Below are 23,082 nucleotides of genomic sequence, written 5' to 3'. Positions count from 1 at the left end.
TTAGTAGAAGCAGCAATACTAGGAAGATTGGGAACTGATACATAAAGTGAATGACCTATTCAAGGTCTCTGTGATGTAGCAGGAGAAGAGAAATCACACAATATCAGGGACTGATTGGCAGATGATAGGTCTGTAAGACCTATCTAGAGGCGGCACATGTTTTCTTTCCAAACAGACACATTTGTTTTAAAATGTGTTAATGGTATTCTGTCTTCCTGCTTTCTTGAAACAAACATATTATTTACAAAGTTTTATTTACGATTATTGTTATAAATGTGGCAGTCATAACCTCTTCTATACTTATTGGCTGTATTTCTGGAAGCTGTACTAATGATGAGGGAGGGTGGGAGCATCCTTCTCAGGAAGATCACATCACTGCCAGTTCGCTGAGAAATCAATACCTATTATATGAAGCTGTTTGGATGTTGATACAAACAAGTCACCATCCTTTTACTGCTGAGTAATGAGTGCTGTCTTAGGTGTTCTGCCCATGTAACTTGCCAGCAGAAGATGTGAAGCAGCACTGCCGTTCCTTATCAGGTGAAATTAACCACTATTTACCACCATCTACTAAACCACTGTATAATGCATCATAATTCATCAGCTGCACAGGAACGTAATGATAGCCAAAACAGTGAGAAACCATAAAAAAAATAAGGACTATAATCATTCCAACTATAATGTTAGAGGATTCATTCCTTCTACAAGTATTTAAAGCCATTACTTCTATGTTCCTCTACTTGGCATGCTCCATTATTACAAATATACAAGAGTATAAACATGTAAACAGAAAACACAAGATAAAATAGATCTCTCGGCGGTGATGGAAACCAGAGCAGTGTGCACTACAAGTGTTTAGTCTCCAATAAAATAAATTATCTACCAGTCTGCATGCAATGAAATGCATCATTTGTAACTCCTCTCCTCAAATGTTCTCCCTACATTTCTTAGACAAATGAACTTATGCTAGTGGCTTTAATCATTATTTACAGAGTGTATAAGCACAAGACATTCACTAAACACGTAAGTGTATTATATACATTTGTACATTTTGTAGAAAAGAGATAATAAGGTGAAAACATTGATTTATTATGTGATGATGAGTCTGGTAAATATTATATATATAACATGTGGAAAAAATAGCTTATCTTCCATATTATAAATATGTGCACCCATTTCAAAAGTTACAACTTTGCACAACTTCAGTTTTGGAAGAGAATTGGTGACAAGTTTTAATTTTTTCCCATTTTTCTTTTTTTTTCCTTTTTTAATTGAGGGATTTGATCCACACTGTGAGCATATATAAAACAGAGAACAAAAGCTGAATTGTATTACTTCCAAATATGCACAACAAAATACAAAGTATTTTAGGCATAATTTACATAAAATCATAGAGAAGTAATTGCAATATTATATAATAATATATAATTATATATATTATAATTTGTGCCTTGGTGACCAGGAGCCCAGTAACATATCAAATAGACCCTGAGTACATAGCTTTAACCAGTAATTGTCACTAACCATTAGATTGGTTTCAGGGCAAGCAGCTATAAAGGGGTACAGTGCAGCTGTCATTATGAAAACACATAATATATACATCCTGTTAGGCCGCAGATCAACCTAGCAGGATGTATATATAGGTTCAACAAATTGCAAGAAGTGTACCATGTAATACACAATACATGCTATTGTTTAATGCAAGGATGCGTTAGGTAACATCACGTGTGTGATCTATATATCCAGGGCCATCTTAACAACATTATGGGCCCCCGGGCAAAGCAGTGCACCGGGGCCCCTAGATATAGATATATAGATGTATATAGATATAGATATAGATATATAGAGATAGATAGATGTACTTGCTCAGTGACCCTTGAAGGTTTTTTTTTGCAGGTTTTTTACTTTTGCAGGATTATTTATTCTCATTAAGAGCCGTGCCTATGGGGTCCCCGGGCAGCTGCTCATCGTGCCCAATGAAAAAGATGGCCCTGCATATATCTATATATATCTATATATATAATTTTTAAAATTTACTAATTTGATTAAAATGGTGTGTGTTATTTTTTTTTTAAAGCCTGAATAATGCTTGCTTCTAGCTATAAAATATTTGCCAACAGCATCTTCAGAATCTGGGGCTAATAACAACTAGGATACAGACCTTCCCCTATTAGGTCTAATGGAGTGCAGCACAGTACAGTTGATTGGGGCTACTTTGTATTATGATAGACTTAAGGGGCTTGAGGCATACTACAATGAGTTGAGAATTTTAGTAAACTGTAACTCTGCAATAGCATTTTATGTCATAAATTGTGAGTTCAGTGGCCTTGAAAGTGTTATCACTCATATCAGTACCATGGACAGAGCATGGGACAAGAAAGACAGTTTTGAGTGTGGCTATATTGACAGCTTTGTTTCATAGAAATCACAGGTAATAAAACATTGTGACTTACACAGCGACATCAATTTATTACCCACATTTATGTAATGTGTAAAGCAGTGTGCACTGGAGTGTAAAGGTCCCACAGATGGGAAGCTGCGCTTTTCCCAGGTGTTAACACCAACACAACCAACAAACTGGAAGTCTAACTAGAAAGGGCCACACAGATCCTCTTAGAGACTAAGGTTGCCCATACAATGCTGGTCCTTCAGAAAGCTTATAGTACAGAGTTTAGCATGTCCACCTTGATGTTCTGGGCCCTGGGGTGCTATCTGTGTGGATTGTATATGTTAATCTATAAATTGATTAAGTAACTTCCATTTCTATACTTCTCCCACATTCCAAGTACACATTAGCAGGTTCATTAGTCCTGTTGTGTGCTTCGTATTATTGCCTGTAATAGGGAAACTCCACTGGGGCAGGAGACTAACATTTTCTGATTGCACAGAACTGAAGAATATGTTGACACTCTGCAAACAAAATATAATAATAATAAAGATAATAATAAAAATACTAAATTTAAAAAAAATAAAAATCATTAATCTTTTCACTTGTTCGGTTTCTCTGCCTTTCCTTGTAATGCCTCCCCCCAGCTAACTACAATAGCCCTTACCAATAGCAGTAAAATATGTCAAATCAGAGCCTGAAGATGGCCTTGAGAGCTTGGATAAAAGCGCATAAGTGACTGTATTTAAAATAGTTGCAGCATAAAGAAAAGGGTCTGAATGTGTAAGGAGGAGACAGTGGGGAAAAGTTTTTACTCACAATCCACACGGTAAGGCTACAGCCCAACGTGAAATTACTATAACCCTAGTGCAAAACTTGTCTCAGACTACAGGTATCCAATTATGTAAGTATTTCTTTTTACTTTTTTTATTTAATCAAATAGCATTATCAATTTAGAATACAATGCAGTTGTGAGAAGTGAGATGTGACAACAAACAAAGCAGTTACTCTGTATATATACCATCACTATAGCGTCCATTTGATTTTGATCACTAACGTATTCTATGGCTCTGCAACACTTAGATTACTTCTGACAGCTTTTTAGCTTCAATGTGCTCAGAAGAAGTTCAGAAGATTAAACAGCCTGGTAATCCTGTCCTGAGTGACCCCACTGCTGTCTGAATCACACTGTTGTATGACCAGGCGTCTTCTCTAGTGACTACCACACACTGCCTACTTTATGGCTTTAATCCTAGTCTTCAGACAACTGCGGGAAAATTGATTGCTTGTTCCCTATCAGTTTATTCTTTAGCAATCTGCTGCCAAATTAAAAACCTAACAAATTTTTGGCTGTGCACTGCGCATCCATCATTTATAGAAGAAATTTCCACTGCTGTTGTTATCCAGCTGGGAGCTCTTCTGTGCAAATATCTTGTGGTTGCCAGGTCCAGACATTCCACCCACTAACTAGTGCTTGCTTTATTGTACAATGCAAATGGAAGGATTGTCTCCAGACTGGACAGAAAAACTTTATAAACTATTAAACCCCATAAGTAAACTGTAAAGACAGGGACAGTCTTAAAGAAACAATCCACTTTCTAACCAGCTTCTTCCAACCATGCTGGTTTCTACATGCTCTGGGGGTCTCACTCAGAGATGGATGTCTGCTTTTTCTTTTGCATAAGATATGCATTTTGCACTGTGCATGCACACCACAATACAGTATGCCAACTTCCATATGTAGACTTCACCTATTGTTTACATGCATCTCCTTATGCCTGGAGAGGGGAAATCAGGGCGGGCAAGCATAGGCAGATTACAGTAAAGGCATATTCATGTAAATGTGATTCAATTAGACATAAATATGCCCTTTAGCTGTCATATCTCATGTGGGTGTTGGAAGGAAAGTACAAAAATATGCAATGATGATGATGACTATCAGCACCACTATCTGGCCGCTTCTGATTGGCTGATGGTATCTTCATCCTTTCAATTGATGGTACTTAATCCATTAGCCTCCCAGCCATATCATATGAAGTAGACACTAACAAATTTCCCTTTGGACTTCTTACTGCAGTAACGAAAATACCCGTATGATGTTTAAAAATGGGTAAACAAAAGACATTGATGTATTTGTATTTAATTAAACTCGATATGGAAAAGGCAACTTTCATATTAATTATTAACTGTTACTATTTTTTTATTGTGTAAATGACATTACATTATAATATTGGCTACAATGAGGTGTTAGCATTTATTACACTGTCAGCAGCATCTTTATGCTGTTGTGAGGTTTAAGTATACACACTTGTTACACATGACATATACATTGTGTAAAAGTTGCTGTTTTTAGCTGGGCACATCTTGAGATGCCCAGCTCAACTAAGAATATAAATCCTTTCTTTTAACGTTTGTGCGTCTTCTTATGTATGTTCTAAGCGTATATGCTTCCCTTGTCCCGATTGTTGTCAGATTGTGCATGAATGCGATGATTGCATTCCTTCCCCTCTGAGCAGGAAGGAGCGCACACAGAACATTTATGCACCAGTCAACAACAGTCAACAGTGTGTAACCTGGCAGGAAAATGAACAGCGTGGTATCTGAAGAGTTGCACATCTCTGGGCCATAGCCGGGAACATTCATTATGTTATGGAGATCTATGTATTTGGCAGTAGAAAAACCATCAAAAAGACACTCACTTTAATGTGTGTGAAATTAAACATTATCAAATTTTTTATGAAACAAAGCTGCACACTTTTAATTACATAACAAAAGCTGAATTGTATTACTTCCAAATATGCACAACAAAATACAAAGTATTTTAGGCATAATTTACATAAAATCATAGAGAAGTAATTGCAATATTATAGTGGTTTCTTCTAATCCCCCCATCTGTAATATGTTCCTGTGTGTGGGAAATTTTTAAAAGGAACCACACAATTTAAAAAAAGAAAAAAAAAAATGGGTAATGAGATGATTGCTACTAATTTTTCTGCGGCCTTCTGAAGAAAAGTAAATGTGTAAATAAATATGTATTGTGTGTTGCAGCCATACGGTTTCTTCTAAAATGACTTTTTTATATGTCTGCATGATGTCAGCCATCTTCTTATTAATAAGAGTGTGAACATTAACTGCTCCCTACTAAGCAGCTTTACGCAATATCACCCATATTTGCTGGCTTTCAACTATGGCCGCTGACTTGCAGTGAACAATCAACAATATTGAATAGCCCTCCGCACTAATAGAATTCCAAAATGTATATAAATGTGTTGGGTACCTTAATACGATGCAGATAACCCAGACACTGCATACCCTGACATAATCACACCAATAGTGTGTTCCCTGACGCACTTTTGACACTGACTGCTTAAAATACACCCTTCAAAGGATTCTGATGAAGATGCTGGCCGCATAGACTGACGAAACTCTGATGGGCGACTGTACTAATGTTGCTCTTAAGGTGTTCATTTAAGGAGGCTCTGGCTCTACAATGTACAAGTCTTTGTAAAGCACATTGTAGAGCCGTCGCCTCCTTAAATGAACACCTTAACAGCAACACAAATACAGTCACCAATGAAAGTGATGTCATTCTACGCGGCCAGCATCTTCATTCATCGGAATCTTTTGAAGGGTGTATTGTAAGCAGTCGGTGTCAAGAGTGCGTCAGGTAACACACTATTGATGTGATTATGTTGGGGTATGCGGTCCCGGGTTTCTCAGCATCGTAATTAAGACTAATACCAATAAATAAATAAGATATAAATACATCAACTGGATATTAATTGAAGAAATTCTATTTATTCATAATCAATTTCTAAACATAATAACTATATGTAGTGTCAGTTATCTAGTAAGGGTGCTCTCACATTAGTACATGATTCAACGTATAGAAAAGAGAAGAGAAAATAAATACCTACTGGGGGAAGCACACCTTTACATAGTATGAGAATATCACCTATAACAATAAAGGTGAGAGAGGAATTGTTTACAACTTTAAACTGCGCCCTAGGTCTGAAATCTAAAATAATAAACACACACATGTAAAAATTTACTTTTATTAGTTTTCATGTAAAATGCTAAAAAGCGAAATATAAAACCATAAAAAAAATGTGAAAAGCTCAAGAGTATATTGTCACTGTCAAAATTATTGATAATTATAAGCTCAATGTCATTGTAGGATACAAATAGCAATAAATAAACTCCAATTTTACAACACTGCTCTTTAGGTACAAAGGGCACTTCAGTATAAAATGTTGCAGAATTGTAACAAAATTGATTCAGTTGTTGCACATATGCATCACTGCAATGTGACATTTAGGGGGGAATTCAATCCCCCCCGAAGTACCGCCGGGCTAAATAGATATTACCGTTATCATGGTAATATTAACCCGGCTTTCGGAGCTGCGAGCAAAAAGACGGCATTGAAACTACTGTAATAACAATAATTACGCGCACTATTACTGTAATAACAGTAATAATGTGCAGGCTGCGTTACTTTTTACAGTAACGCAGCCAATTGAATTCCCCCTTATTCTGCTAAATATAGGTTAATTTTTAGATATGTGTTTATTATTTTAGATTTCAGACCTAGGGTGCAGTTATAAGTTGTAGACAATTTCTCTCTCACCTTTATTGTTACAGGTGATATTCTCATTATATGTAAAGTTGTGCCTCCATCAGTTAGCTGTGAATAATGACACTCAAACAACTAATTTAGATTATGCCTAAAGAGTGGGAAGGGTACAGTTTTAAAACTGATTTCTCTGGAACTGAATGCAAATACATAACAGTATACTGAAGGTTTTTACTACAGCCTTACTAGTAATATTAGATTTTCAAAACTATATGACAAGAAAATCCTTGTCATGAACAGCAGTAGAAAAATATATATATATAAATACACACACATTAGTCATAAGTGTGCAGCATATCAATTCATTAAGAACCAGTTCCGTTGTTTACCATTAATCGAACCATTAGTCATAAAAATGCTGCCTAACATATTTACTCAGCACAAGTAATATCACTGAGAATGCAGCCTACCCCATTTACTGGACACAAGTAATGTCACTGAGAATACAGTTTACCACATTTACTGGAAAAAAGTAATGTCACTGAGAATACAGCCTACCACATTTACTGGACACAAGTAATGTCACTGAGAATACAGTTTACCACATTTACTGGAAAAAAGTAATGTCACTGAGAATACAGCCTACCACATTTACTGGATACAAGCAATATAACTGAGAATGCAGCCTACCCCATTTACTAGACACAAGTAATCTCACTGAAAATACAGTTTACCACATTTACTGGATACAAGTAATATCACTGAGAATACAGCCTACCCCATTTACAGGATACAAGTAATATCACTGAGAATGCTGCCTAACACATTTACTGGATACAAGTAATATCACTGAGAATACAGCCTACCCCATTTACTGGATACAAGTAATGTTACTGAGAATACAGCCTACCACATTTACTGGATACAAGTAATGTTACTGAGAATACAGTCTACAACATTTACTGGATACAAGCAATATCACTGAGAACACAGCCTACCACATTTACTGGATACAAGCAATATCACTGAGAACACAGCCTACCACATTTACTGGATAAAAGTAATGTCACTGAGAATACAGCTTACCACATTTACTGGATACAAGCAATATCACTGAGAATACAGCTTACCACATTTACAGGATACAAGTAATGTCACTGAGAATACAGTTTACCACATTTACTGGATACAAGTAATGTTACTAAGAATACAGCCTACCACATTTACTGGATACAAGTAATGTCACTGAGAATACAGCCTACCACATTTACTGGAAAAAAGTAATGTCACTGAGAATACAGCCTACCACATTTACTCGATACAAGCAATACCACTGAGAATACAGCCTACCACATTTACTGGATTCAAGTAAAATCACTGAGAATACAGCCTACCACATTTACTGGATAGAAGCAATATCACTGAGAATACAGCCTACCCCATTTACTGGACACAAGTAATGTCACTGAGAATACAGTTTACCACATTTACTGGAAAAAAGTAATGTCACTGAGAATACAGCCTACCACATTTACTGGATACAAGCAATATAACTGAGAATACAGCCTACCCCATTTACTGGACACAAGTAATGTTACTGAGAATACAGTCTACAACATTTACTGGACACAAGTAATGTCACTGAGAATACAGCTTACCACATTTACTGGATTTAAGTAATGTCACTGAGAATACAGCCTACCACATTTATTGGATACAAGTAATGTCACTGAGAATACAGCCTACCATATTTACTGGATATAAGTAACATCACTGAGAACACAGCCTACCACATTTACTGGGCACGAGTATCATCACTGAGAATACAGCCAATCACATATACTGGACACAAGTAATGACACTGAGAAAGCAGCTTACCACATTTACTGGACAAAAGTAAAGCCACCGAGAATGCAGCCTACTACATTTACTGGACACTAGTAGTTTCACGGAGAATACAGCCCAGTGTCTTCTCCAGAAAATTTTGCCATCCGGGTGGCATCAAGAAGTAGCCGGGTGGTGGCCTTCGCAATAATTGAATGTTGAAATCCTGACCTTATATTGATTTAACCTTTAGATTAACATTTTATATATTCATTCTTCCCTTCTTGTTAGATGCCCAGTCATCTGCAGCTTTTTCATAATAAAATTCTGTAGGATCTGGTTCCTCTAATGAAATCACCATCAGATTATTCAGTGTGCTCTGCTTTATGAGATTCCTTAAACAGGTTTTAATTCGTTTTAGAGTAGAAAATCCTCTTTCACATTCAGCTGTGCTTACAGGTATGGTCAGTACAATAGCAGCTAGTTTTGTTAGTTGTTTTTTAAAAAAAAGTATGCATCATTTGTTTTGAATCTAGATTTTTGCAAGACTCTAGCTCAAACAATTTTGATGAAACTGCCCATTCTAATTTACTATTTTCATAGTTTAAGAATGCAGGGCTTCCATTTTTAGAATAATGCTCAAAAATAATCTCACAAGCCTCATTTTGACCATGGCAATTTGCACTGACAACTCTTGAAAAACAGGATACGATTGGCATATCTGAAAATCTTGCTTCTAGGTGGTTAATAACTATGTATTTACCATAGATATTTGCCTTAAAAGGAGTAGCATTAGCATCAGAACAATTTATGTGAAGGTCTGACCATTCACAAGGAAGATGTAGATGGATATTTTTAAAACGAGTAGCAGGTGTGTGTTCAATTCCATAATGCATAGCTTTGGGTCTATTTCTGTTACATTAATATCTTGCCTTTCATCATCATCATCATCATTTATTTATATAGCGCCAACATATTCCGTAGCGCTTTACAATTGGGGACAAACGTAATAAACTAATAAACAAACTGGGTAAAACAGACAAAGAGGTGAGAAGGCCCTGCTCGCAAGCTTACAATCTATGGGACAATGGGAGATTGACACATGAGGTTAAGTATACATTTTGCATCTTGGCCCAGCCAGACTGCAAAGGTAAGGTGACTCATAAGCTAAATGATCCTGTCACACAACAATGTTGGTCCGGGGGTAGTTGTCTTCTGTGAAATTGTGTAACAGGCTAAAGGTAGTGAGGTTAAGATGGTGGTTGAGGAATATTATAAGCTTGTCTGAATAGGTAGGTTTTCAGAGAACGCTTGAAAGTTTGTAGAACAGAGGAGAGTCTTATTGTGCGAGGGAGAGAGTTCCATAGAGTGGGTGCAGCCCGGAAAAAGTCCTGTAACCGGGAATGGGAGGATGTAATGAGGGTGGATGAGAGACGCAGATCTTTTGCAGAACGGAGTTGCCGAGTTGGGAGATATTTTGAGACAAGAGAGGAGATGTATGTTGGTGCAGCTTTGTTGATGGCCTTGTAGGTTAGTAAAAGTATTTTATATTGGATTCGGTAGAAGACAGGCAGCCAGTGTAGAGACATACAGAGTGATTCAACAGAGGAATAGCTATTTGCAAGGAAAATCAGTCTTGCCGAAGCATGCAAAATAGATTTTAGGGGTTTGAGTCTGTTTTTGGGAAGACCAGTAAGGAGGAAATTGCAATAGTCAATGCGGGAGATGATTAGTGCATGAATTAAGGTTTTAGCAGTGTCTTGTGTGAGATATGTGCGGACTCTGGAAATGTTCTTTAGATGTATGTAACATGATTTAGATATAGAGTCAATGTGGGGAACAAAGGATAGGCGTGAATCAAGGATTACACCTAGGCAGCGAGCTTGTGGGGTGGGATTTATGGTCATGTTATCAACAGAGATAGAAATGTCAGGTATGCTCTTGTTGGCGGGTGGGAATATTATTAACTCTGTTTTAGAAAGATTAAGTTTGAGTTGACGAGAGGACATCCAAGATGATATGGCAGAAAGACAGTCAGTTACACGGGACAACACAGATGTCGAGATATCAGGAGAGGATAGATAGATTTGGGTATCATCCGCATAGAGATGATACTGAAAGCCAAAGGAACTTATTAGATTTCCAAGAGAAGCGGTATAGATAGAGAACAGCAGAGGACCTAGCACCGAGCCTTGTGGTACTCCAACTGATAGGGGAAGCGGAGCAGAGGTGGCTCCAGAGAAATTAACAGTGAAAGAGCGATTAGAGAGGTAAGATGAGAACCAGGATAGAACTGTGTCTTGAAGACCTAGGGATTGCAGCGTTTGTATGAGAAGAGAGTGGTCAACGGTGTCAAATGCAGCCGAGAGATCAAGGAGAATTAGGAGAGTAATGGCGTTCAGTCTTAGCAGTGATCAGATCATTAACAACCTTGGTCAGCGCAGTCTCTGTGGAGTGTTGAGAACGAAAGCCAGACTGAAGAGGATCCAACAGGTTGTTTGCGGAAAGAAAGCGTGTGAGGCGAGTGTAGGCAAGTCTCTCTAGAAGCTTGGAGGGGCAAGGGAGCTGAGAGATGGGACGGTAATTTGAGAGAGAGTTTGGGTCGGAGTTTTGTTTTTTTAGAATAGGAGTAATCACTGCATGCTTGTATAGTGATGGAAAGATGCCAGTAGAGAGTGAGAGATTACAGATTTGAGTTATAGGTGAAATGAGCACAGAAGACAGGGATCTACCAATTTGCGAGGGAATAGGATCAAGAGGACAGGAGGTAGAGTAGGAAGATAAGAAGAGCGTAGAAATTTCCTCTTCATTTGTGGGGTCAAATGAAGAAAGGGTGTCAGAGGGTAGTGGGAAGGAAATGAGCTGATGGCTTGTTGAGGAAAACTTTGCCAAACTTTAGACAAATGAGGCAGAGCTTCTGAAAGCATCATAAGTGAAGCTGTGAAATTGTATGTTCTCATATATTTGCTTATGCCTTGAGCTGTGATGTCATTACATTCAGTGCCCTCTCTTTCCAGTGCAGAAATAATACTCACCAAGGATTCTCTTAAAGATTGTACAGCAAAGTCAACAGACAGCCACCTAGTGCCACTAGCCATTTTAAGTTTAATCTGAGGACTGTTCAGTATATTCTGGATTTCAGTAAAGGGGGAATTTTGAAAAAATAAGAACAGTTGTCTTAAAAAAAACATTCGATTTTACTAAATAAGGCACCTCAGCATCTGCTTGGGCACTAGCAAGAGCCAGGCAGTGGTTTATACAATGATAGTTGACCAGTACTTTGCCTGTTTCATCTTTTATAGTACTCCTTTGTGCTTCCTAATCATGACAGCTGCTCCATCAGAGCCTAGACCCTCCAAGTTAGATGTTTTTCAACCCTATATTGGCGATTTTTTCAATTATATTGCTAGCTATCATTTCAGCTTTGCCATCAATGATACTACATATTGATATACAACTGACAGTAATCTCTTTTTTAAGTTGACAAACCTATTAAATGTATATAATAAGCTGCTTCAAAACTGAGATGTCTGTCGTTTCATCACACATAACACTGAAGTAATCTGCCGAATGTAAATGTTTAAGCAAGACTCATATTACACTTATTTGTGAAGCTAAGATGTCGTGGAATTTTTGCATTATTATTTCTGAAGTGTAATTTTCATTCTTTCCAATATCAAGATGCTTTAAGTATGTACAACCCATAGCCTTGCAGTGCTCAAGGAAATCTCCATATAATGTAGTATGTGGTAGTCCGTTGCAAAAATACCCTGCCTCACCCAGAAGGGTATTTTTGCGTAATACACAAATAAAGATAACCCTGAAAGCAGTCAGTGAAATGTTTTATTATAAGAGCACTTGGAAGAAAGAACGTAAATCAGATCCACATATTTACAAATGAGCAGTTTAGGCTGATCACTGTTATCAACATTTATTTATATAGCGCCAGCAAATATTGTAGCGCTTTACAATTGGGAACAAACATTAATAAAACAATACTGGGTAATACATACAGACAGAGAGGTAAGAGAATTAATACGAATTAGAATTTTAGTCTGAGCAAGGGATTGAAAGGGCCATTTAATTTCCTACTTGAAACAGCAAAAAAGTTAAGCCTAGATAACAATCTGCACTGAACATATAGGGGCTCATTCAAAGTTTGATTTTAGTCTGTTTTTTACAAAAGGTACAATCTCCGCACTGTGTATGTGCACCAAAATTTTTTACACCTTACACCTAGAGAGGTGGATCGGAGGTGGGCAGGATGGGCAAGTGAAGGCTGAGTCCAGTAAGGGAGGTACAAGTAGTGAAGTGAACTCATCCTCAGAAATACATTTAATGAAGTGTATATCTTGCAGGTGCTGGAGGGCTGGAGGCAATGATACGCCATGATGATGATGACCGTCAGCCGCACTAGCTAGGTGCTTCTGATTGGTTGAGTGCATCTACCTATACATGAACCCCTTAGTGATAGCACTATGCTTCTGTCTACCTGTTAATTTGGTTTGAAATATACACTAGATTAAGATTTTAAAAGAACAGCTTAGTTTTATTTGCCATTCTGTTCTAAAAGGACTTTACTGAAGGTCGGATTAAAAAAAGCTTTTTTTGTTTAAAACAACGCAATTAATGCCAAACGCTGATGCTATCAATAAACATTTTTGCATGCCCTTTTCAATTTTTGTATTCCTCACCGTAAAATTGTTCTAAAATGGAAAACAGGGAATAATTAATCATGGTAACACAAACCTATATATGCAGATTGTATTGCGCTAAAAATTAAGGTCCATCCCTAGCAATAACCGCCAAAGGAATCCAGAACTGCACAATTCAGTTGATAAAGGGTGTTGTTTTACCAACAATATGACGATACATCCTTGCAGGCTGGACAGTGCATAGTGGGCCACCAATTGGACAGTCCTGGTTTACAGAATTGGTACTCAACTTCTCAGGCCACAGTTTTTGCAAGCCACATAGGGGTATGCCAGAATCTATAACACATACTTAAAGGACTGATAAAAATGCATGATAGTTTCTAATTCTGACAATGAGGGATGCATTTACAGTAATTACAGATTATAGCCTAAATCATCTCATGCTATAATCCACTAAGGGCAGTAAAAGCTCTGTAAAGCTAAACTCCATAGTTTTCCTACATTATGTAATCTCTTCTGTATAATTCACTCCCACTAAAAGAAAACAATTTACTTAGTGCGCAAAGAGGAGTCAGACTCAGGATGGGAGGCTCAAGTAAGAGTGTCTGTATTTTACGTGAGTGGTAGAATGATTTTTGCTCTACTCTCTAAACTGCATTTAAACACTGTACACAGAACTATGCTTAATGATCTACATAGCTTTACCAGAATTGAGAAATATGGTTACAAGATTTATTACATAGCATTGAATAAATAAAAGATGTCCTACCTGAGTGATTTCTGCCAGTGGAATTTCACAAGGACATAGCAATTCTTTTGGAGGAGGGTCTACAAGTACTGGAGGGAGCTCTGATTTTGCAGTCTCTTCGGGGGTCACATCTGGAGACTTGGAACAGATGTTTTCTTTGTCACTGTCATCTTTTGGCCTATGTTCTGTGGCTGAAGGAACAGGCTTGTTTGACATAGCAGAAGATCTGGATCGAATAGGCCTTCCACGCTGCACAGTCTCCCAGCCTTCCGCGTCTATCCGATCTACAACAAAGCAAAATCCACACGATCACAAAAACCCCTGCCAATCTGTTAACACCTAACAAGACAAAACTTTATCATTTTCTGTCTGTAACTCTATAGCATTTATTTAAAAAAAACTTTTCAAATTTGTAATGTCATACGCCAGTAAGCAACAAGGTTCTCCCACTTTTCCCCTACATTTTCCACCCTTAGGAACTCATAGTTAGGGCTGGACTACACAAGTGTCTCCCAGAAGAAAATAGCTCAGCGCAGAGATCCATTGATCTACATGCTGTGTCTCTGCTGCTGTTCACATAGACAGTAGTGATATAAGCAGCATGGCAGGATATAGGCAGCTCTACAAGAAAAAGCTGTTTGAATCATTTAGAAATGATCTCTCCCTTCTCTTGCTGTTAAGGTCAATGATCATACCATGCCCGTGCTGCAAGAAACCCAATTAACAATCAGTTTACAAGCCAAACATCCATGATCCCTGTTTTAATCACAGCTTCAGGTAACCAAAGTACTGGTTGCAGGAAAATAACTATTGACACTGGAACTTTAAATGTTAGCCACTTGAAGACGAGAACAGAAGCAGACAAAGGGCTCAGCTTAAACCCTATTTACAAATTAGTCAGTCTTTGTGGGGCTTCAATATATATTCATGGACTCCAATCTGGAAAGGAGGGGCTGCTGCAGAGTGATCCCCCATAATTCAGGAAAGGGGGTGCAAGGGATTTGTACGGCTTACTTCTTAAAATTTTCAATATAAAAGAATAGTTTATGAAGGTAATATACATTAGCAGCTCTGCAAGAAGGATATTTCCAGTGGTGGTTTCATACGAAGCAAGTTAAAACCTGCAGCTATGATTTTAATTGGATGGACTAGACTTTTTTAATGCTTATATGTTACAAACAGAGTGTATCTAATAGCACTGCAAAGTAAAGCTTTTCTTTCTTGTAGTGGCAGGTTGATAACTGATATAAATTAGACATAACTGTGTAGACATAATCAGCCAGAGAACCCAAAAGAACAAAATAAAATACAATTCAAGATGGCTGTCGCTGCTAATAATATCTTTATAACATTAAACTTTATAACACTGACCATTTTATTTTAGTTCAAGTAACATAAAGCTGAAATAAAAATGGTCATGAAATGGTTAAGATAAGCAACATTACAATAATTTCATCACAAAACACTTCCTATCTGTGTACATGAACGTGTAAGACAGGAAAAAAGAATTATCAATCCCCTTATTTCTTTGGAGCCATCATCTTTCGGCAAAGGGACAAATCAATACAATTGGCTGTATAGACAGTTCCTGACTGGGGATCTCTGCATGTTTCATATACAGACTACTGTACTAGACCGGCAGTAATATTACAAGCTTTGTGATCTCAACCTTTATCCCCAGAGAAATGTCAATTACATTTTCAGTTTTATTTCTTTTCATACAAAACCAAAGACACATGACTAGTGTTCCCAATCTGGAGTCTGTCCACTCCACTTCCTTTTCCTCATTGATAGATTTATGACTGGGGGAAAGTAGAAAGGTTTAGCGCAAGAAAGGGAAGTGTTTTGTAACATCTGCTTAGCTCCAGTGAAAAGAGTAACACAGGACATAACTACCATAGTCACAAAGTCTCCATTGACACAAAAGGGCATTGAGGGTTCAATAAGGAACCTGGGGTAAATGTATCAAGTTGCGTGTTTTTAGCGGGTTTGAAAAGTGGAGAAGTTGCCTATAGCAACCAATCAGATTATAGCTTTCATTTTGCAGAAAGTACTAAATAAATGATTACTACAATCTGATTGGTTGCTATAGGTAACAACTTCACTTTTCAAACCTTCCGGAAATTCTCAGCTCCTTCAACACTAAATAATGCTTTCTGTTAATTTGATATATTACCAAATACGTTTCCTACTATGCATAACTTTCAAAACTTGAACATACATTTACAGTAAATATATAGTGAAAAGAACTGTAGAGTTATGCACCACTGAAATACTTGAAGGTATATGATCTTTTCAGAACTAAAACTCAAAATGACTGAATAATCATTAATGTGTAAAAGTAGCATTACTATAAATGAGGCCAGATGAGTCACAAAAGTATGTAGTTACATTGTCCAGAAGAAAAGAAAAGCTGGCATATATCCTGTGGACACTTCTGGTGGGTGTTGCAGTCACAGCTTGTCCAGTGAAGGGGAGAGACGGCTTTGTGGAGCTTTGGTCTGACTTTGGATATTGTGAAAGATGGTGGGTGTAATTACTGAGAAGCCACAATGTAATGAAGTGTAAATAAACTTTAACTAACATATTAAAAGCTTCATTTATAGTGATAAACTGATAAGTATTCTTGTTAAACATTATAAGTAGACAATATGTGCTATACAGTCTACTCTTACACCTTTACTGGACAAAATTCAACTGCAGACACTGCCAGAGGACAGGGCTAAACTTATAGATGACAAACATTTCTTGATATCTTGGTAAAACAAATTCTGAAAGTAGTAAATCATTATTTACTCATTATGGGCCTGATTCATTAAGGAAATAAGGCAAAAAATGAGCAATTTTCTCTTGGACAAACCATGTTACAATGCAGGGGTGCAAATTAGTTTATTATTTTGGAAGGAAAACACTGGCTGCATTTTCATCTAGAACACATATACTTGATAGTTTTATTTTTACATTGGAATTTAAAATTGATCTAGGACATGCTCTACCCCAACTATAAATCTGTCCCCACATTTTACATTTACCTCCCCTCCAATGCAACATGGTTTTGCCCAAGTGCAAAGTTACTCCTTTTTTTGTTTTACCTTCCTTAATAAATCAAACCCCATGTGTCCCAACTTGTGTGCTTTTTTACATGCAGTCCTCCTTTCCAACCTTGCACATCCATGTTTGCTGGTCAGGGCACACAGCAGTAAGCCAAAGGCAATTCCTGAGAGACTCATACCCTTATTTGTGGAAGTACAAGTATTTGTTTCTAACTGTTACTTATCAATGCTGACTAATTCTGTACTGCTTTTTAAACACAGATTTTCCACTGAACTTGAAAACACATTCATATCCACAGTCCAGTCTTTTTTTCATCCACTACCCAGTGCTCTGGGCTATACATTATCATTTTATACCATATGCTAAATGTATAAAAAGTCCAGAGTACTGGGTAGTGGATGAAAAAAGACTGGACTGTGGATGTGTTTTCAAGTCAGGTCACATATGTATTTGTAACATCAATCACATATCCAGCACCATTATTCCCTATAACCCTTTACCCATCAATCCACCCGCTACAACATACAATCCACTGCAGAGGTTTATTAGTGCAGTGCATTACACTAACAGATGGGAGACATATGTGAAAACTGGTGCACTGAAAAAAAGTGCTGCAACCCAAAATCATCTAATCAGCTTCTTACTGTTTTATTTACAGCAGTTTAGATGATGAAAACAAACCTCTTGCCATGGATTACAGCACATTATTCCTGAATATCAGTATTCAGAATATATTCCCATTTGTAGTCACACAATAGTAGGATGCTGCAGAGTCTCATATGTGGACATGACTCAGCATAGTCTTTGACAGACAACCAATGTGAACATGGAGAGGAGAAGCACGTTACACTGATGCTGTCACATAACATCTACCATTACAAAGGCTACACTAACTTGTATCTCTCAGGTGAATTCAGGGGGTTTATTTTAAGTGAAGGAGGCAGAAAGAGAAGGAAAACTGTCCCTAAAGCGGTGGTAAATAAACTTCCTATTCTATATGAGAAACAGACAACCACTATTATCTCCACTTTGGTGGTAAATAGTAGATAGAATTGTGACATTGCTCACCATTCTCATGCAGTGCTCTCTGTATTGGGGCGGAGGCACTTTGGTGCACAGTCTCTTTGACCTGATTACTTGTACATGTTCCATGATTTGCTTTCACTTTATCAGCCCAACTGACACCCGATGGAGTCAAACGCCCAGAAGTCATAGTGATTGGCGGTCCCCTGGAAATGAGGATTATCACAAAGTGAAACTTGATGTATTACACATACAGATATATTTTTCAGGGAAAAAAAAAAGAAAATAAAAAAAGAAAGTAAAAAAAAAAAAAATATATATATATATATATATATATATATATACCCGATAAAAAGTGTGGACTTATTTATTGAGTATATGAACCTTTCTTGCCTTTAGCACAAAAACATATAAAATATTTAAATTTGTCCTTAACTGTCTTGATTAATGAACTTGTAAAGCTCAGGTTCATGCCAAAAACTAATCTAAAATTTGGACATATTTGGTGAAGAATATAGAGAGAATAGAATTGCAGTAGTCGAAAAAAGTATTTTTGAGTTAGGGATGGATAATTGCCAAATAATGTAATAGATTCTTAGTATATGTGTTCCGACACCACGAATAGGTGTCACCTGAATATTGTGGTAATACATGAGCTTAACAGCAGTTGACATAGCTGAAAAGCAAGAATGTCAAAAACGTACTGATTTTTCAACTGCACAGTTACCATGAGTTTCTGATATATTGGGCAGGACTTCATTTAGAATAAATGAATGGAGCCCTGCCCAGGTGCATCTAAACATACTGTGCTTTTCATGTGTTTAGCATCACTCATTGCTGAATGCTGTGGAACACATTGTTATGTCCATTCATTTATCTGTCCTGCTATGTGTAATGTGTCCTCTACATGAAACACAGTGCAACTTTCAAAACACTTCCTACCTATCAGCAAAACAATATCTCGTGCAATAATCACATGAAGAAGACAGAAAGGATTTGTTACAACCGTCTCTGTCCTCACAAAGAATTTGGAAAGAATGATGGAAAAATAGCCTTGAGTCAGCGTGTTTCAGACATGGTTGTCCCTAAAATGAATGATCACTAAATGTGAAAATAGAATCTTACAGATACCAGTCCCAAAAGCAAAAAAATATTTATTGCAGAATACATGGACTTCAAAATCAAGAGAAAATCAAAGTAATTAGATGCAATTAATGTGCCAGGAGCCAATTATCATTGTGGAAATGGACTAGAGTCTAATACACTAGTAAAGTGCATGTCCCATAGATTGTAAGCTTGCGAGCAGGGCCTTCTCCCCTCTTTGTCTGTTTTACCCAGTTTGTTTATTAGTTTACTGTGTTTGTCCCCAATTGTAAAGCGCAATGGAATATGTTGGCGCTATATACATAAATGATGATGATGATGTACTTGCATTGCTACTGGAATGAATTGTACTTCTTCAAAATTCTTGAAAACAAAAATCATTGATCACAATGTCATGAATTTAACAGGGAGGGTTTTCCGCTCAATGTCTTATATATCTGCGGAAGAAAGGCCACATGGCAAGTTATTTGGATCTTTGAATGATATGTAGTACATTATTTAGCTGATGAGGGAGGTATATATATATATATATATATATATATATATATAATAATGCACCACTTTCCGTACCCAAAATTGAGTGCCCTCCTCGCAGTAGAAGTGGAGCTCACTCTATCAGATGATGGACTGGGCAAGACATGGCGTCCAGGAGACATTTTCTTCACCTCCCATGCCAAAGAGGTAGGTCTAGAAAATGAAATGGATTCATAAAGATAAAGGGAATACACATAGCAAGCAATATGTTTCTAAATAAGATTATCAACAAAATATGGTTATATTAGTCTTCAAGACATCATAAAATCACAAATAATTTATATGCACAAAACAACAAACAAAAAAAGAGGACAAGTAGGAAGGTTATAAAAAGACAATAACTATTATTTAGCTTACTTTTACCCCTTATGTTGTTGTTAGTTGCGGTTTGAAAAATTGTAGTCAAAAGCTTTCCTTATAAAAAATATACACTATACAAAACACATTGGTTCAGACACTGTACAACAAATATCTGCAAGTCTCAAAAAAATCAATTCGATTTGGCAATGTTAATTGGTTTAATTACAGGTTGGCTCGTTAAAAGAATGACTGTGAAAATAATTATAAAGTATCCACTATCAGTGCTACACAAAATATATAAGTCAATTCACCAGCAGCAGATAATAATATGTTACTTAACTCTACTGTATTATGAGAAATAATACAAGTATTAAAATTGCATTGCCATTGTAAGCAGACATGAGATCAAGTGAAATAGCTACATCAAAGAGACAGGGTTGAAAATAAAAGTCATATATACCTACATATAACACAGGAATGCTATTTGCAATCATGATGAAGACCCAAAGTTCACTAGAGATACAATCCAGCACTTCTATCTACAAACTAGTCTCAAAAATTAAACACCACTATTGCAATGTCAGACCATGTGGCAGCCCACAAGCATAAAGGATGAAAGTACATAATATGCAAAGAATTAAATAAGGTAAACTGAATAAAATATAAGTTTTAGAGTTGAGAACATCCATATCAGTGATCGCATTAAGGCCTGGACAGGCAACTATGACAACTTATAACACCCAAGCACTCTTAAAATTCATTCAAAATGTGTGCTGCAAGAAAATGTCTGTCACTCTCCAGCACACTGATGTAGTTACTTGGTGACTAGATCCTTGCAGTGGAGAGTAGGCCATTTTCTTGGAGCTGACCTCTTGGTAAATAAAGTCTATGTACAAGAGGAAGGTGTGCTACAAGAAAATGGCTGCCACCCTTCAGTATTTTTCTTCTCTGCAGTGTTTCTTTAGGATAGCTGGACAGTTATTGGCCTGCACACAGAAAATTAGTATGTGTGTTATATCTGTGTGTCTCTGTTTCTGTCTGAGAGTGTCTCTGTGCTGTGTTTTTCCTCTTTTTTTCAATTAGAAAGTCCTAATAATTTCAGATAATGTGTTTTTCGCTCTCCTTAAGCATAAAAAAAGTCTTTCAAGACTAAACCAACTCCTTATGGACATGTGTTTAATAATATTATAGTTACTTTTATAATATAATAATTATAAATCAAAACTACTCCAAAGTGAAAACTACTCTTTTCACTTACCTCAAAATATCTCTCAATTCGACCTCTGGCACAAAACGTTTTATTTGAATAGCCACTAATGCAATACAAAATAATCATGTATGTATGTATGAAAAACCATCCATCCTCAGTTGTAACACTCACTTACCAAGTTTGAAACTGCCTCTGATAGTACAAGAATTGTTCGCCAATTGGATTTCCATGCCTGAGCAGCTGCACATATGCCTCAAAGCACTATGCGAAATTCAAAATGTTTTCTGAAATAGTATAAAGCACACTATCTATCATTGGACTCTGGAGTAGTGTAAACGAGTTCTCTGGAGTGACAAATCACACTTTATTTTTCTGGCAGTCTGATGGACAAATCTGGGTTTGGTGGATACCAGAACGCTTCCTAGCCAAATGCCAACTGTAAAGTTTGGTGGAGTAATAATGGTCTGCGGCCCCTTAGTTCTAATGAAGGGAAATCTTATTGCTATTGCACACAATGACATTCTGGAGAATTGTGTGCTTACAACTTTCTGACAACAGTTTGGGGAAAGCCCTTTCCTGTTTCGGCATGACATGCACATAGCAAGGTCAATCAAAAAAAGGTTCCTCGAGTTTGGTATTGTCTGTCCCACACAGAGCCTTGACCTCAACCCCATCAAACACTTTTGGGATGAATTGGAACCCTGACATCACTAATGCTCCTGTGAGTGAATGGATGTTAATTCCCACAGCATTGTTCCATAATTTAGCGGAAAGCATTCCCAGAAGAGTGGAGGCTTTTATAGCAGTGAAGAGGGGACCAACTCCATATTAATTCCCATGGTTTTGAAATTGGATGTTCAGAAAGCACATATGGATGCGATATTCAGGTGTCCACATACACTTTATGAACAAAAGTATTCAGACGCTTGACACCAAGAGGGACTGTAACGACATTGTATTCAAATACATATACTTTAACATGGAGTTGGTCCCCCTTTTGCAGCGATAACAGCTTCCATTCCTCTTGGAAAGCTTTCCACAAGATGTTAAAGTAGTTTTGTGGGAATTTGTGCCCATTCATTCTGTAGAGCATTTATGAGGTCAGGCACTGATTGGACGAGAAGGCCTGGTTCGCAATCTCCGTTCCAGTTCATCCTAAAGGTGTTCAATGGTTTCGAGGTCAGGGCTCTGTGTGGGCCAGTCAAGTTCTTCCACACCAAACTCATCAAACCATGTCTTTGTAGTACTTGCTTTGTGCATTGGAGCACAGTCATGATAGAATAGAAAAGGGCCTTTCCCAAATTGTTGTCACAAAGTTGGAAGCATAGCATTATCCAAAATGACTTGGTATGCTGAAGCATTAAGATTGCCTTTCACTGGAGATAAGGGGCCTAACCCAAACCCTGAGAAACATCCCCATATAATTATCCCTCCTCCACAAAACATCACAGTTGGCATAATGCAGTCAGGAAGGTAACATTCTCCCGGCATCCACTAAACCCAAACTCTCCCATCTGACTGCCAAACAAAGAAGCATGATTCGTCACTCCACAGAACACGTTTCTTGGCGTTGGTCTTGGTGATGTGAGGCTTGCATGCAGCTACTCGGTCATGAAAACACATTCCATTAAGCTCTCGCCTCACAGTTTTTGTGCTTACATTAATGCCAGT

General features: G+C 37.3%; 1 protein-coding gene across 3 annotated transcripts in view; it reads right to left on the bottom strand.

The window, feature by feature from the left end:
- Positions 1–23,082, bottom strand: part of SCAPER (S-phase cyclin A associated protein in the ER) — a 204,954-nt gene that overhangs the window by 153,599 nt on the left and 28,273 nt on the right. For all 3 annotated transcript variants that reach the window (XM_075208424.1, XM_075208425.1, XM_075208426.1), the window contains exons 6-8: positions 19,938–20,054; positions 18,309–18,469; positions 14,208–14,470 (exon numbers count right to left, since the gene is read on the bottom strand). In XM_075208424.1, coding sequence (XP_075064525.1) covers positions 14,208–14,470; positions 18,309–18,469; positions 19,938–20,054 — 541 coding nt within the window. The remainder of the gene's footprint in view (positions 1–14,207; positions 14,471–18,308; positions 18,470–19,937; positions 20,055–23,082) is intronic.

This window comes from Mixophyes fleayi, chromosome 4, assembly GCF_038048845.1.
Source record: "Mixophyes fleayi isolate aMixFle1 chromosome 4, aMixFle1.hap1, whole genome shotgun sequence".
Lineage (NCBI taxonomy): Eukaryota > Metazoa > Chordata > Amphibia > Anura > Limnodynastidae > Mixophyes > Mixophyes fleayi.
The sequence above is the reverse complement of the archived record's forward strand: the minus strand, read 5'-3'. Positions and strand labels throughout refer to the sequence as shown.